Source organism: Hyperolius riggenbachi, chromosome 7, assembly GCF_040937935.1.
Source record: "Hyperolius riggenbachi isolate aHypRig1 chromosome 7, aHypRig1.pri, whole genome shotgun sequence".
Taxonomy (NCBI): domain Eukaryota; kingdom Metazoa; phylum Chordata; class Amphibia; order Anura; family Hyperoliidae; genus Hyperolius; species Hyperolius riggenbachi.
Window position 1 is genome coordinate 147,564,679 of NC_090652.1, and position 17,902 is coordinate 147,582,580.

The 17,902-nt window shown below is 43.3% G+C and overlaps 1 protein-coding gene across 1 annotated transcript in view; it reads left to right on the top strand.

The window, feature by feature from the left end:
* The first annotated feature begins 1,604 nt into the window (after positions 1 to 1,604).
* Positions 1,605 to 17,902, top strand: part of GDE1 (glycerophosphodiester phosphodiesterase 1) — a 32,321-nt gene continuing 16,023 nt past the window's right edge. Inside the window, exons 1-4 of the mRNA XM_068246848.1 lie at positions 1,605 to 1,965; positions 6,727 to 6,902; positions 13,597 to 13,702; positions 15,212 to 15,304. Of these exons, the coding sequence (XP_068102949.1) occupies positions 1,714 to 1,965; positions 6,727 to 6,902; positions 13,597 to 13,702; positions 15,212 to 15,304 (627 nt within the window). The 5' untranslated portion in view covers positions 1,605 to 1,713. The remainder of the gene's footprint in view (positions 1,966 to 6,726; positions 6,903 to 13,596; positions 13,703 to 15,211; positions 15,305 to 17,902) is intronic.

The following is a 17,902-nucleotide window of genomic DNA, read 5'->3' on the forward strand; positions in this document are numbered from 1 at the left end:
CCCAAAGCTCTGCCTCCCCGGGCAGCAAAATCCACGACCAGGAAAGTCGTGGATTTTTGCCCTGGGAATTTGGGGGGATTGAGATTTCAGCCACGGGGATGCAGCGTTTCAGAGGGGGCATTCATGCTTAACAGCATTGTGAATTAGAAACAGTGATTTAGGGTAGCTTCAGAGTCTCTTTAATTGCCTCAGGTGTGTGCACGGGAGACAGGGAATTACTTAGCCAGAAGTTCGTCTGCTTCTGTGCGTATTAATTCACTGGCACGGGACCTATGGGATGCGTTCCAAGACTCAAGCCGGATGGAGGAAGTGTGGTAGGGTGTTTTGGAACGCGTCCCATAGGTCGCATGCGAGTGAATTGAGACGCATAGAAGCCGACAAACTTCTGGGTAAGTAACTCCCTGTCTCCCATGCACACACCTTAAACAATTAAGCCTCATTTTAATTCCGAATTCGAGTGGCTTCCTACTCAGAAGCCCATCGCTACTCCAAAATCACTAGAAATGCTGCATGCAGTGCTTTTTGATTTCAGCAAATCGCTAGCAATCGCTAATTGTGAACACTGCCCTACACATTACATTTTTCAAAATGCTAGCGATTGGCAGCAATTGAAAAAGCTGCAATGCAAAGAAAAGTAGCATGCAAGACTTTTTTTAGGGCTCGTTTTCCACTAAGCAATGCAGAGCTGTGTGCTCAGCACGGCTCTGCGTTACACGTCACTTCCGGGAGTTGGAGCTTGCAATCCCATTCATTATATTGAATGCAATCAGACTGAAGCACCCCGAAATGCAAGCAACCATGCGCTGGGGTTCAGCTGTACAGTGCATCTATGGAAACATCAGAGACTGCAGTCTTATGCAGTGGCGTAGCTAAGGAGCTGTGGGCCCCGGTGCAAGTTTTACAATGGGGCCCCCCAAGCGCTCTGTACATAACAATTGATAAAACCTGCCAATGGCAACTACAGTGTCAGAGGTACAAGAAGAGGATGGGAAACAGTTTGTTAATGATTACCACTGTTCAAAGTATCTATAGAAGTGATTATTATGAGCACAGGACCAAAAGAGAGCTAATACTGTAGTTGAGAGAGGACACTTCGGGGGCCCATCTGGCCCACGGGCCCCGATGCGGTCGCTACCTCTGCAACCCCTATTGCTACGCCCCTGGTCTTATGCAATCTCTGATGTACCTGCAATCGCATTTCCATAAGCGCAGCTGAAATCTCACATATGGAAACGAGCCCTAAAGGCTTCACTGCAAATCGTAACTCCGATTTTCACTGGATGCTAGCAAAACAAAAGAGAAAAACGTAGTTAAAAAACGAAGCATGCAGGACTTTTTAAATCGCATCAAAAATCGGAATCACATGTAATCGCATCAAAATTGTAATCGGATGTAGTGCAAAAGAACCCTTCATTTGAAGTATGCGAGCTGCAATTTAGCAACAGCAATATTTGTAGCACTAGTGTCTTCCCTGCACCCCAGCAGGCACACAGCGTACATACATGTAGTATGTCAGTAATAACAGTACAGAGCTGAGCAGCCTGGCCATGCAGCAGGGATGACATCAGCACAATTCTTCAGTCATTTCTGCAGCCGGCCTGTCCCCCTTTCTCCGCCTCGCTCTGTACGTTGCCTGCTGCTCAGGGACGGCTACAGGGCAGCAAAGCCTCTCCAACTGTCAGGTAGGGGAGGCCGCCATCCGGGGCAGGCGTCATGTTGTGGGGCGAGGGATTGCTGGTGTCCTTCTCCAGCCTCTTCCTGCTGGCTCTGCTACTCAGCCGCAGCCCCCCGTTCTCCTGTCTGCTGGTGGGCGGCCTCTACCTATTGCTGCTCTTCTGCCGCTTCCCTCCAGTGCCCGAGTCCCGGGCCCTGCATGTGCTCAAACCCCGGGGCAAGGTGTCTGTCATCGCGCACAGAGGAGGAGCCCATGATGCCCCCGAGAACACCCTTGCTGCCATCCGACTGGTCAGTACGTCAGCCCTCTAGCACCGTACCGAGCGCACGAATCCTGAATGCTGAGTCTGCACTACACCACTGTGTACAATGCAACTCTCTCATTATTTTATCTACAGTCTTCTTAGCACCATATAGACGCCACCTTTCATAGATTGTCGTTTCCCCTTTCATATTGTTATTGGCCTGCTCATATGTTGTGGATTTGTCTTTGGAGACTTTTGTCCCCTTGCACGTGCAAAAGTTTATTTATAGGAATTTAAAGCCTTTCTCCAAGCTCAATTTTTATGTCATTTCACACAAGACTTAAAAAAGGTGGCCACACACCATACAACTTTTAAATATTTTTTTCAATTCAAGAATTGCGATTTTTCTGACTGATTGTAACATTTTAAAAATCTAACCAAATTACCACACCTGTTCAGTTTTCCCCAATTATGAAAAAAAGATTGAAAACTCTGAGAAAATTGCTTTGGTTTATATATTAATAGATTGACAATCTACCACTCACCATTCAATTTTCATAAATATTGATCAGAAAAATCCACCGCTCCAGAATGAATGAAAATGGGAAATCCGATCGGATTCCTCATTTTATTGTATCGTGTGTGGCCACCTGTTTCCTACAATCTTTTGCCATCTCTGTATTAAACGACTACTGTGTCATCACTTTTCTCAACCAAACTATGTTACTATGTACACTGTACAGATGTGTCACTAGTGACGTGTTATGCGGGGGGGGGGGGGGGCGATGGAGCAGCACGGGAGTGGGGTCATGCAGTAGGCGGGATGATTGGGGAGGTCAATGCGCTTGGTGGTGCTAGGCTGAATCTTTTCACCAGGCTGATAACTGGCCGAGTCGTTGGGGAGTCTCAAGGACCTCTATACACATGCTAGATTCTCGACAACGGCATTTAGCTTCCCAAAGGCTTAATTTAGGAGGCACGCTTCACATCGGCAGTAAAAAACAGTCCGTTTACAGATCATAAAGGAACGGATCGTAACAGATGCGAATGGATCCAATGTTAACCTATGGATTCGTTCTCATTGATCTGTTCAAACGGATCCGCTCTGAATGCTCCGTTGAACAGACCACACGTTTGGTGCTGCAGCAATTTTTCTGGACTGCTGAGCCTAGCAGAATGGAAATGGATGCTAAAGCATTGCATTGGGGGGCAATGAGAAACATATCCTTTAATCACACTGGCTAGAAAACGGACCGTTCTAAACAGCAAAAATCTACTTTGGTGATGGGGATATGGGGAAATGGACTGGAATCTGAGGGCCCTTTTCCACTAGAGCGATTGTGATTGCTGAATCGCAAATCGCTAGTGATTTTTAAATTGCTAGGGTTATTACTTTATCATAGAAATCACGAGATGTATTGTCCACTATAGTGATACGAATTGGAAATCGCAATCGCTTTCTGGAGCGATTTTTACAATGATAATGCAATGCAAATGAAAATCGCAATCACATAACAGAAATAATGAAAAATCGCAATCGCTGGCGTTTGTGATTGCGATTGCTAGTGGAAAAGGGCCCTGAATCAGTTTTCACGGATGCATTTTCCAAAAAGTGCCAGTGTGATCCGGCCCAAATTCACATGCAGAGGACACCTTCAACTACATAATGCCTTTGCTTGCACATCCTTATGGTGCCCATACACGGTACAATAAAAACTTTCAATTTTCCCGTTTATTTAACCAAAACTATTGAATCGAATGAAAGTCGAAAAGAATCTATAAGAAACAAACGATTATCCAGTTTTTTCAATACAAATTTGATCAGACATGTTGGAAAAATCTGTATACACAATCTAATGGAATAATCGAACTAAATTATCTAATCAAAAAAAATGAAAAATTGTACCATGTGTGGGCACCATTAGGGCCCGTTCACACTTAGAACCGCAGAACGCCGGCAATCACCGCCGGCGTTTTGCGGGAGTGATTTTCCCGCGATTAGCGCTGAAAAATCACTGGACACTGTGGCGGGTTTGGAGCGATCGCGATTAGCGTGCTATGCACGCTAATCGCGGAACGCTCGTCGCCGGCAAACCGCTGCATGCAGCGCGGTTGCGGTTATCGCCACTCGCTACATTGTGTAGCGGTTCTTGCAGAACTGCTAGCGGTTTGCCGTGAGCGGGAATCGTGCGATTCCCGCTCAGGTGAGAACGGGCCCTCAGGGTGAACAAACAAAAACATAAAAAAACTTCTATTCATAAATGTTGGTAATTAACAGTATGTTACTTATGATACAGTATTGAATTACGTTGGTAAGGAGGGTCCAGTTTATTGCATATTGTATGTTATACCGCTGTATGCTAAGACTTCAGAAGTCGCAAAAAAACAAAAACAAAAAAAAAACACCAAAAAGTGTACAGATGTAATACAAGCTTTTACCACAATAAACAGCTCTTTAAAATCAGAGTCCTTAAAGGGAAGGTCCAAGCAAAAAAAAAAAATGAGATTCACTTACCTGGGGCTTCTACCAGCCCCATGCAGCCATCCTGTGCCCTCGTAGTCACTCACTGCTGCTCCAGTCCCCCGCTGGCAGCTTTCTGACCTCGGAGGTCAGGGCCAAATTGCGTACATTTTTACACATTCCCGCTAGTGCAGGAACATTAACACATACATTTTTACGCGTTAGTGGTGAAACGCGTAATTTTTTGTTCCTGCACTAGCTGGAATGCGTAAAAATGTATGCAATGTGGCCCTGACCTCCGAGGTCAGAAAGCTGCCAGCGGGGGACTGGAGCAGCAGTGAGTGACTACAAGGGCACAGGATGGCTACATGGGGCTGGTAGAAGCCCCAGGTAAGTGAATCTCATTTTTTTTTTTTTGCTTGAACCTTCCCTTTAACCGCTTACAATAAACGCACAGTTTCCATCAGGCTCAGGGTGCATTCTTTTTCATTTATATAAAAAAAGATTGAAGTCAACCCGGTCGCTAAACAAATAGTTACTTTTTTTTTTTACAAGCTGTAAAGGTTGTTGTACAGATAATATAAAGATAATATAACAAATCCTAAATCGATGTACTTTACACATTGACAATTTAACTAAGATGACATCATTAAGGCTCAGTTCCTACTTGTGCCTGATCACATGTGGCCGGTGGGAGTGGACAGTGTATTGCCTGCTCTGATGGTCCATTGTGGTTTGCCTGGAGCCCGGGGCAGATGCGTAATCCCAATAGGCTTTATGGGGAACGCATCTGCTCTTCTGAGATTATCGCGGACTGCACAGAAGTACTGCAACAGATCCAATGGCTGAGTGTGAACATGTAAAGTTGTGATCACTCTTGGCCCCGGTGCCCGCGACAGAGACAGTTCTCTACCACACGCTTGCACATAGGATAGGTTTTACTTATATGTGTGTTTTTATATTAAAGAGGAACTTCGGCCTAAACAAACATACTGTCATTAAGTTACATTAGTTATGTTAATTAAAATAGATAGGTAATATAATCTCTTACCTACCCTGTTTTAAAAGAACAGGCAAATGTTTGTAATTTCATGGGGGCAGCCATCTTTTTGGTTGAAAGGAGGTGAGGGAGCATGAGACACAGTTCCAACTGTCCTGTGTCCTGATCACCCCACCCAGCTGCTACGCAACAAGAACAACAACATCAGAAATCTCATCATGCTTTGCACAGCATCAGGGTAAAAATGCCCGAGCCGTTTTCTTTGATGGGGCGGAGCTTAGCTTCTGTGCAGCTAAAAATAAGGCTTTGGTAAGAAAAACAAAGTTCTGATGCTATTAAACTGTTAAGGTGGGTACACACGTCAGATAAAAGTCTTTGGAAAATGAAAGATCACAGACCAATTTTACCCCCTTTCATGTAGTATAAGAGCCATACTCTACAGTCTATTCTATGGAGCTGAACTCCCCATCAGATAAAAATCTTTGCAAGATGCTGCACACATTAAACAGATCAGTATCTGCAAAAGATCTGTTCCTGAAAAAGATCCATTCTTGCAAATTGCATTCATAGTCTATGAGATCTGCAGATCATCATACACACCTTGTTTAACGGACAATTATCTGTAGACCAGATCCACCAGGTTGGATCTTCAGATCGGCAGATAATTGTCTGATCTGCAGATGAATGTCCATTAAACAAGGTGTGTATGGGATCTTCAGATGTCATAGACTATGAATGCGGTTTGCAGGAATGGATCTTTTGCAGGGATTGATCTTTTGCAGATACTGATCTGTTGCATGTGTACAGCATCTTTGTGTACAGCATCTTGCAAAGATTTTTATCTGATGGGGAGTTCAGCTCCATAGAATAGACTGTGTAGGTATGGCTCTCATACTACATGAAAGGGGGTAAAATTGGTCTGTGATCTTTCATTTTCCAAAGACTTTTATCTGACGTGTGTATGCACCTTTAAAAAAACACCAAGCCTTTTCAGTGCTGCTGAGTGGATTTTTAGTCTGGAGGTTCACTTTAACCACTGTACAAGGAAATGCAGACCAGGCGCTGTCTCTGATCTTTATTCTCAAAAGTTGCTGCCATCAAAACGGAGCTTATCGTATTACTTGTTTCATATTTTTGGGGATGGTATGATTACATTATTCTCAAAGTTTCTAAATGAATATTCTCACAATTCTGCCTAACCATATTTGATTGAGAAATGAAGTATAATCTATGAAAATGATGACATCTTTCAAAAACCCAACGTCATTTAGGAAAGACTGTTTCAGTATACACAACTTTTAAAAATCTGGGTTTTGTTATCAGCTCATGCCATTGTATACCTACAGGCTGCAGAAAATGGAGCAACTGCGGTGGAACTGGACCTGGAGTTTACAAAAGATGGTGTCCCTATTCTCATGCATGATGACACTGTGGAGAGAACAACAGATGGTACTGGCAGACTTTGCGACCTTGAATTTGCTGAAATCAGAAAACTTAATCCTGCTGCCAAACACAGGTTACGGTGAGTGCACAAGACAGCTGCTCAGTTTTTGTGGCCAAGTAGCGAACATTCACTTTCCTCCATATACAAGGGTGCCCCTATGGGCTACTTACCTCGTGAGGGGGAAGCCTCAGTATCCTAATGAGGCTTTCCATGCCCTCTTGAGCCTGAGGGATCCAGCGCTGGCTCCCTCGAAAATCCCCTGACAAGCACCAACAAGTTGTGTGCAGGTGGAGTAGCGCGCAGCAATATTTACACTTGTGTGCTGAGTTGTGCGGCCCTGCAGCGAGGCCTTAAGCTGCAGTGGCCCAATTTCTGAAAAAGGGCCTGGTCACTAGAGGGGTTTAAAACCGCGGTCCTCACGTGGTTAAAGAGGAACAACCCTAAAAAGTATTATAGTATCTGGTCAGTATGCGAGAATATGACCTTAAACCCCACTAGTCCCGATTTTATACCAATTTTACATTGAATATAATTGGGTATGAGTGTATGTGGAGTGACCTGGGAAGGGCTGGAGTGGACAGCTGGCTTTGTCTTTAGTATTTTCTTTTGTTTACTCTTTTTCCCTGGTATGTTTTTTTTCTTCTTCTGATGGCATCTAATAATGTGTATCTGATATTTTTTTTTATGTATGGTATTGTGAGATTTTCCTATCTGAGGGGAGATCCCAGATGAGGAGTATCAGATACTTTACTAATTTCCTTCTGATATTTATAATGCTTTCATGTGTTTTTTATGGAATGGGCTGTATCACAGTTTATGGTCTGGATGCCATTCATCTACTTTTTGTATATTTGCTTTACAACAACTTTAACAGCTTGTAAAAAGGTAACTATTTGTTTAGTGTCTCTTAACAATTTTTTTTAAAGTAAACTAAAAAGAAAGCACCCTGAGCCTGACAGAAACTTTCAGTAATAATGTCAAGTGACTAAAATTGTCATCCGTGAAAGTACTCTTGATTTAGGAGTTGTTTATTGTTGTAAGTTTTATTACATCTGTATGCTTAGGTATTTTAACTGCAAATTAAAAGTCAAAATAAACATACACAAGTCATACTTACCTCCCGTGTAGTCTACTCCTCAATCTCTCTCTCCTCTCCTACGTCCTGTTTGTCCACTGTGATCAAGGGAATTCTCCGTCCTCCATTTTGAAAATGGCCATTACCCCATAACAGCTTTCTGGTCAGCACACTGTTAAACTGTAACATCGTCCACTTGAGCCATAGGGAAACATGGACATTACCGGGCACATCAGTTGTCCACTCAGCAATAACTGACAGCAACTGATATATAACTGACAGCAACTGATATTTTTCAGTTCTGACAAAATGTTGTCAGAACTGGAAGGGATCATTGTCAGAAGAAAATGGTGAGCTTCTGAGATGAACTGATGGCAAGGTAACTATTTAATGTTCATTTGAAGTTACCTCATGTTTATTTTAAATAATTTTAGTCAGTACAGGTTCCCTTTAATGTCATCCTTCATTACCATCATTACCAACATTAGATTAAATTTGGCCAAAGTGGCTGATAAAGTGCATCCAGTATTTTATTTATTTATTTATTTATTGTATTTATAAAGCACCAACATATTACGCAGCGCTGGACAATAAATAGGGATACATACAATATTTAGGGGTGACATACAGCAAAATGACAATACCTGAATACAAGAAACATCAGATCATGCAGCACAGTATGAGTACAAGGTAATGCTTAGTCAGTCACTGGAGGGAAGCATGGAGATTAGGCAAGTTAGGTTCACTCAGATGCCTAGCATAGTATTTCAGATCTTTAGCAACCCCCGGTGCCCAAACAGCTCTCGATCATATTGTTCTCACCACTCCTCTTGCCCATGGAAGCCATTCTATCCTGCATGCTCTTTGTCCCTCCACCCTCCTCCATAGCAGTAGACGTGTCGCTAGCCTGCAGGCTAGCAACATGTTTGCACTGAACATGGCCACAATCTGTTGCCTGAGGGATCGAGCTCCAATCTCTGATAAGTGTCTAGAATTGGAAGTGTGTACTTGGCAGATGCTATACAGGCACAATTCCTTCATACTATCACTACTTCCAACTACCCATTCCTTGGAGTCCACAAAATGCAAGGTCCCTGCAATCTGATTTCCACACTGTACAATGATCTGATATAGACTGAATTATGGCTCCATACTGCCACAGCTTTTGACAGATGGGCTGACCAAATTTCTAATATGTATTCAGAAGATTGCTCAGATATGCTTTCCTCCCACACTTGAGTCTCCCCATCTGTTAACTACAGGCTGATTCAGCTTTATTATAGACCTATACAGACTTATCTTACTCCAGTTAAAGGGCAAAAAATAATAATTCATACCCTGATGTTTGTCTGAGATATCAAGCAGCTGAAGCAGACTTCTGGCATTTAACATGGGAATGCCCCCATAGTGGACTCGATCCAATTTACTTTTTCTCCACCTTTTTTAATGGGTAATATTTTCACATCTTATCAATAAAATGCCTTTTAATATCCCAGCAAGCAAGAAAATACTCAGAATAATTACAACAGTACTTTTTCTGGTACTTTTTTGGTACTTTTTCAGTTGCAGAGTAATGAAAAGTTATTTTAAATAGAAGATGAAAAATTATCTTTCTGAGGGCCCTTTTCCACTAGCGCGTTTGCGCTAGCGGAATCGCAAAATCGCAAACCGCTAGCGATTTTACAATCGCTAGGGTTTGCTAAATAACATAGGAATCACGGTAGGATGTTTCCACTACCGCGATTCGTTTTTGCCTGAAAAGCGATCGCGGCGCGGAGCGATATTTGCCGCGATTTTGCTATGCAGTGCATAGCATAGCAAAATCGCGGCCACAAACGTCGGGAAATCGCCGGTAATTTTTTACCTTTGCGATTCAGCAGTCGCTAGCGTTCAGCCTGAACACTAGCGACTGCTAGTGGAAAAGAGCCCTAAGAGGCAACTAAGGGGAAAAAGTGAACTGGATAGTGCCCATTGTGGCAATACTACAGTAATAGCAGGCATACAACTTTCAAAATACTAGAAATGTATGGACAATATTTGATTTGATAAGGGTCGTTATTTTTCCTAGGGAAAGCGAGGATATGCTTGCAATTCCTTACACCAGCTTCTTCACCAAGTGCTTTCATGTACAAATATCTCTCACCATAGTCAGTATCACTGACCCAATAATCACTTTTATAGATTTATAACGCAAAGCAGGTAGACAGATCTGAATCTGCAGACTAGCATAACGAACAGGCCTGCTTTAAAACTATAAAACTATCCTTTAAAGGTATCCACTAGTACTTTAGGAAGGTCCGTTGTATTATTTAATTTTCCCACAGAACTTGTTTATCTTGCATGAGAAGGTTATTTTAAAAGGTGTGTGGAATGCATGATACAGAGACAATAGTCCTAATAATAGTTGTAAACTGTTTAAGTTGTAGCAATCATTAAGTGTCACCTTGAGCTGCAACACAAAAGCAAAGATGGCTTGCCAGTGATTCAGCATAATGGACAATGACTAGGAATAAACAAAACAAAAGGATCGTGACTAGGAATAATTTTTCAGCACTTTGCAATTGAAAAAGTACCAAATGGTAGGAGAAAAAGTACTATCAGAATTATTCAGAGTATTTTGCTTGCTTGCTGTTGGCTTAAAATACATTTCATTGACAAGTTGTGAAAAATATCACCCAGGAGAAAACGTTAAATGCGTATGGACCTTATGCTGGGTATCTGAGATCGATTTCTGTGCACTTTAATAGGAAATCGACAGGAAAATGCTCGGAAATCGATCGGAAAGCAAACCGAACATGTTGGAAATAATCGATCTGACAGTAAATCGGCCAGAAAATCTCATAGTGCTTTTCCAACATGTGGCAGCTAAGGCCTAGGTATTATATGACATTTAGGATGCTAAGAAAGAAACTATTACTCAAACATCACCATATTTTAAAGAGGAACTGTAGTGAAAATAACATAATGAATAAAATTGCTTATTTTTTTCACAATATTCACTTATAAAATAGATAATCAGTGTTTGCCCATTGTAAAATCTTTCCTCTCCCTGATTTACTTTCTGAAATGTATCACTGTGACATCTTTAGATCTGCTAGGTGATCTTAGTGTTCTCCTCAGCCTCTTTTAGGCAGGCACTCCACCCGGTTAATTTTGTTGAGCACCCCGCTGTCATTGGCTCGCCTCCTCATCCTCCTATGCTGCAAGCACAGTTGTGCAGGGAAGCATTGCACAGTCGCACCACACCCAGCTACTTTTTCATGCCAACTGGCTGAAAAAAAAAATCTGGGGAGATCTGTATGGAATCAGTGGCATAGCTAAGGAGCTATGGGCCCCAGTGCGAGTTTTACATTGGGCCCCTCCAAGCACACTGCTGCTGGTGCCACCCTCAACCTGATCACGTACTTCACGTGATCCACCAACACCGCCATCACTCTATTTTCTTTTAGGAGTGGCGGGAAATTGCTGCTGCTCTCGCTTTATTGTTTTGGGGCCAAAAAGTTTATTGGGGAAAGGGTATGAGCGACAGAAGCAAAGTAAAATAAATCCACCTAACTTGAAATAAAAAACAGAGAAGAAAATAAGGGGGGGGGGTGAAATAAAGGAAATAAATCAAAAACAAAATAAAGAAAAAAAAATGAACTTAGAAAAAAAAAGAAATTTGCACCACACTCAACTAATCAATCACCTAATTCTCTCACTCTGTCAAACACTAAGCCTGCGGCCTGGCTGGCTCTGTCTAACCCTCTCCACACAACAACTACTAGTACACTACACTAACAATCTACTGTCACTCTCTCACAAATACACCTAGCTACTACTACTAATAGCTCACACTCAGTCTAATTCTCTCTCACAGTCTTTAAAAAGACTTGTTTTATATACAGTCTTTGAAAAGACTATTGTTTTATGTTGAAACAACTAATATGAGTCTGACTGAAACCCACAAGCTTCTTGACTGTCACACCTCTCTTATATACAAAATGGGTGTGATAGCTGATGATAGGTAGCTAGGAGCTGGTTGCTAATGTAGGATTGATTGGTTTTTGTTAAGACTCTAATTGGTGCAGAAATTCAGTTTTTAATGCAGAAATCAGCATGTTTTAAGCTTCTATGATAGGTCTATCCCTTCTGATCCTTCTGATTGGCTAAGGCAGCTTTTACATGCTTCTGATTACATTACGACGGATTTCCGCATAGAAATTCCGCTATTTCCGATTACCGCTATAGCTTTTTCGTTCCGCCTCCCCGGAACGTAATTGCCAATTTTCGACCGGAATCGCGGAAATCTCCATTCCGCGGAATCCGATGAGCAACCCTGCAAAAGAGGCATAATAAAATTACTGATGTACTTGATAATTACATAAAACACAGTTTGTACATTTTTTGTTACATAGACAGACCAGGGCAATAAGAACAGAGCAAAGATTAAAAGGTACATCATTACCTACAGTAAAAACTGCTAGTCAAAATGATAAGCAGTTACAGGGATACATTTCTTGTGATTAATTGACAAATGTTAACTTTACCATTACAGTTTGAGGTTAGGCTTCAACTCCTCTTTTCCTTATTCAGTCTGTTGTTCATTTAGGCCTAGTCCACACTAGGTTCGGAAACGTATCAGTGGCTCTGTTTTTCAGCCCTGATTAAAAACGGAACCCCGGATACTAATGTTAAAAATAGCATCCGTTTACACCCTGCGTTTGCAGGGACCCGTTTTCAAAACCTGAACGGAAAGTCTGGATCTGCTGCATTTTCACACAACGGATCTGGACCCTGATACATGCAGGGGTAGTGGCAGGCAATGGGGAAACGGATTTCCCTCTACACAGGCAAATTTTTACACAGAAATGGATCCGTTTCTGTGTTACAGCCTGTGGGGAGAGAGGGGGCCGCCATGCTGGAGGGTGATAGCAGGCAGGACGGGGGTGGCAGCGGTCGGCGGGGTGCCCCCCCTCCCTCACATGGGTCCCCTGTCCCCGCTACCCCTCCAGCTAGCTTAATTCATTTAAAAATCGTTTAAAATCAATATAATGTAACAGGCGGCGAGCGGGGAACATCCTTGCGTTCCACCGCTGCCGAGTCACTTCCTGTAATGCCGTCCTCTAATGTTTATTGGACGGCATTACAGGAAGTGACACAGCGAGCGGTGGAGTGTAAGGAAGTAAGTTCCCCGTTTGCCGCCTGCTACATTATATTGATTTGAAACGATTTTTAAATGATTGAAACTAGCTGGAGCGGGAGTGGGGAAGGGGGGACCCAGGTGAGGGAGGGGATGGCAGCCCTCCACCCACCCACGGCAAGGGCTGGGGACGTTTCCACGGACTGGAAACGTCCCTACAAAAAGACCCATTTCGCTCAAAACTGAGAGAAAAAAAGGAGATTGCAGCAGTCCACATCCTCCTTTTTTTTTTTTTTTTTTTTTTTTTTTTTTACTCATTCTCTGCAGTCTCAATTAAACTACAGGTTAATTTGACATACAATTTCCATTGAAGGTATTATCTGATAACATATCATATTTGCCACTTCTACAGCCCACGTTTGTTATAGGACAACTTTAAAATATCCTAAAGATGTTATTTGAAGGCCTAGTTTCCTTCAGTTCTGTTAAATTTGATGGATGACTTGAAATTACTTTTTTTTTCCAGGAAATGACTGAAGAGATCTAGTTTACAAATTCTCTTTATCTCATAACAGGCACATGTATAAAGATGAAAAAGTCCCTACTTTGAAGGAGGCAGTTAAAGAATGTATAAAACACAACCTCGTGATTTACTTCGATGTGAAAGGACATGCCACTCAGGTAGTAGCTGTATCTGACTACTGATCTGGTCTAGACAGCAGTGGGATGGGCAATGCAAAGGAAGGATTGTGCCCAGGGGTGTAACTATTGTCCCTGCAACCCCCACCATGAGAGGGGACTAAGGGGGCACTGCAGAGTGTGACAGCAGAAGTGTCATACATTACCTGTTGTCAGCGGAGCTAGTGGCACATCCTCTGCACTCTTCTCTTCAGCTGCGCAGTACAGTGTACCTCCTTGCGTCGTCTGATGCCTGTCACATACCATGAAGAGATGGGAGCCGCAAGGAGTTATGTTGTACTGCAAGACTGAAGAGAATAGTGAAGAGGATGTGTCACTAGCTCTGTTTACAGCAGGTAATGTATGTCGCTGCAGCCCTGCTCTGCATGCAGGGGGGGGGGGGGGGCAATGATCATATGCTACTGCAGGTTTGCCCACCTCAATTTAGAGCCAGGGGGCACTAAATAGGGTTTTGTAGGGGGCCTGGCTGCTCAGTTTTACTTGGGCCCCTGCCATCATTTAGTGCCCCGGGAATGCTTGCATTCTCTCTAACAGGAATTTATGTTGCTTCTGGAATTTTCTGGATAGGAGCTGAAAAAGAAAATCAGGTTTAACTTCTTAATGTATAAATGCTTGTACTGTTACCAAACTTCACAGTTTTATCAAAAGTGTAACGTCCCATGTTATTGTTGTTATTTTTGTAACTATAGTAGCGATTAACGCTTGGCCTTGGGAGATATGTTTAAAAATAATCAGTCTTGACCTGTATAGATCATATTCACCTTCCTTTTCCATAGAACAGAATGGATACTTGACAGAGAGCCAATCAGCACCTCTGTACACTGTTCGTGGGTAAACTGTCACCTAAAGCAATCACAAAACTTTTATCTTTTGTGTATGTAACGCAAATGCAGTCCTAGAGCAACTGATTCTGCACTCCGCAGTAATAGTAAGGCCTCATTCTGGCAGGAGGCGGAACTGCACACTTGTCGGGCAGTATAGCACCCTGTCTGCTGCTCATGAGCGCCATTTGGGTACAATTAAAATGCAGCCAAATTGCAGCGCTTGGAACACCACGCATGTCAGTACTTCATATACGTTGTCAGTACTCGGTGGCAGAGAACCGCGACATGTCGCATGTAAGCATGGTTGCGGCTGCACTCAGAGATGACTCCCATGGTGGGAGTCCCCTGTCCACCATTGGTACTAAGCGCCAACAAGCGCCCGGCCGGTGCAGGAGTGCTTCTGACGGGCCGTGGTTTCACCTCCTTCAGCTAGCTCAACAGAGGTATGGTGAATCAAAGAGGCGTAGACAGTTAGGGGAGATAACTTCAGGAACGGAAGCACATCAGAACTGTCTCACTTCCGGGCATGGGCTATGGAAGAGTACAGAGAATCCTGTCATTTGTAACGCACGCTATAAATAAACCTCCCAGGGAATGGTGTTGTATAGATATTCAGGGTGCATATCTAAAAAAAGAAATAAATTTAGGTTTATTTCTCATTCTCTAGGCCGCTGAAACCCTCAGGAAGCTATATATGGACTTTCCACACCTTTACAATAGCAGCATCGTCTGCTCTTTTGAGCCAAGTGTTATCTACAAGGTAAGTAGAGAGTGCAGTGTTTACATCACATTCATTGATTTTACAGTACAGGATTTAATGAAACGTTCACTGTAGGTCTTAAAATTAATAAATTCCATCCAGTATGAAATTCCAAGCAGGATTTGGGATTATGATTTAGAGTAAGTCAATTACATATGTGCTGTCAGCAGTTTTTGCTTTCACCTGCTGCCGGTAGGTTACTATGTATACCAAAACTAAAAACAAGCAGCCCTAAGTAAAGGAAGAACAATGTGTGGAGCCAAGAACGTCAGAGTAACAGCAAAGTGTGCATCTGAGCAACTGTACAGGCCCATGCCCACTGCACGATTTTAACGGCAATTTTTCCAATGACTATTTTGTGAACAGCGAGTGATCGTTTACGTCAGTGGTCCTCAAACTAAGGCCCGCAGGCCGAATGCGGCCCCCTGAAGCTTTTTTTACCAGCCTCGCACACACAAAATGTATTACTTATAGGGTAGATGCGGCCCACTGCATCTTTAAATATTGGTGGCCCCATATAGAATAGCAGTGCTAGAACCCCCTTCCACATGGAAGCCAGAAAGCAGTCATTAGCTGGCTTCCAATCAAATTCCACATCAGGTGACATTGCTGTCCAATTGGATGGTAGGTTGTCACCTGGGTATGCTTCAATGCCTAGCGCACAAAGACTTATTTGGTCACTGTGTGAATGCATGGTTGCTTCCTGGGAGTTCTCTTCTGGGCATGGTCGGTGTGGGGGTGGAGAGGGGGTGGGGTTAGAAGTAATGTAATGTAAAGGCAGTGTGTGTGCGTGTGTAGAGGTGGATAATTTGCAGTTCATGTGATTACTGGTGAAAGAGGGTAGGGTTTTTTTTTTTTGGGGGGGGGGCTTTTGAGAATATGCATTTTGAACACTGATTGCTTTGCTTGTGGGGCATTATATTTCAGGCTACTGGAAAAAGTGTGTGCCAGGTAGAGGGGATGACTTATAACATGTAAAATTTCATATATTTTGGTCAGTGCTGTGCAGTCGAAAAGATGACCGGCACCATCCATATATTCATGCTCTTTTATTTTCATGCAGAATACATTACAGCAGTCGAAGCAACATTTCAGGGCAACCACCCCTTTCTCAAGCTGTGCTGTCAATGCTCCAATGTCACTGCCAAGACATTGGCTGAATACCACAGAGTGAAACGCATACCTCGTGGTATACGCTCCAATGTAGCACCAATTATGTTTCCTACGGATAAACCTTTTTGTCACCGGTGGAGTAATGGAGCATTGACAGCGCAGCTTGAGAAAGGGGTGGTTGCCCTGAAACGTTGCTTCGACTGCTGTAATGTATTATGCATGAAAATAAAAGAGCATGAATATATGGATGGTGCCGGTCATCTTTTCGACTATTGAATAATCTGGAGTGCAGCTGGATTCACTGTGGCACATCCACCTTTATTTACCTGAGGAGTGCTTTGCTACTACTATCAATAGGTCAGTGCTGTGCAGGAATGTTATGGTTAATGGCTTTTGTGAAGGGGAAATTGAGGGTTGTACTGCACATGTTTCTACAGAGATTGTGTGTGTGTATGAGTGAGATTGTGCTGCAGGCTTTTGCAGACCATTGGGGTGACATTATGGCTCACATATGACTTCCTTTGTTAGGGTCACGATATTTGCACTTGCAGTGTTGGAAGGGTACACTATCTGCACATGCTGTGTGGGGGGCATGCTATCTGCACATGTTGTGTTGGAAGGGCATACTATCTGCACAAGCTGTGTTGGGGGGCATACTATCTGCACATGCTGTGTTGGAGGGCATACTATCTGCACATGTTGTGTTGGAAGGGCATACTATCTGCACCTGATGTGTTGGAGGGCATACTATCTGCACATGTTGTGTTGGAAGGGCATACTATCTGCACAAGTTGTGTTGGGGGGCATACTATCTGCACATGCTGTGTTGGAGGGCATGCTATCTGCACATGCTTTGATGGAAGGGCACACTTTCTGCACATGCTGTGTTGGAAGGGCTCACTATCTGCACATGCTGTGTTGGAAGGGCACACTATCTGCACATGTTGTGTTGGAAGGGCATACTATCTGCACAAGCTGTGTTGGGGGGGGGGGGGGGCATACTATCTGCACAAGCTGTGTTGGGGGGGGGGCATACTATCTGCACAAGCTGTGTTGGGGGGCATACTATCTGCACAAGCTGTGTTGGGGGGTCCGGGCATACTATCTGCACAAGCTGTGTTGGAAGGGCACACTATCTGCACATGATGTGTTGGAGGGCATACTATCTGCACATGATGTGTTGGAGGGCATACTGTCTGCACAAGCTGTGTTGGGGGCATGCTATCTACACATGTGTTGGAGGGCATACTATCTGCACAAGCTGTGTTGGGGGGGCATGCTATCTGCACATGATGTGTTGGAGGGCATACTATCTGCACAAGCTGTGTTGGAGGGCATACTATCTGCACAAGCTGTGTTGGAGGGCATACTATCTGCACATGATGTGTTAAAGGGCATACTATCTGCACAAGCTGTGTTGGAGGGCACACTATCTGCACATGATGTATTGGAGGGCATACTATCTACACATGATGTGTTGGAGGG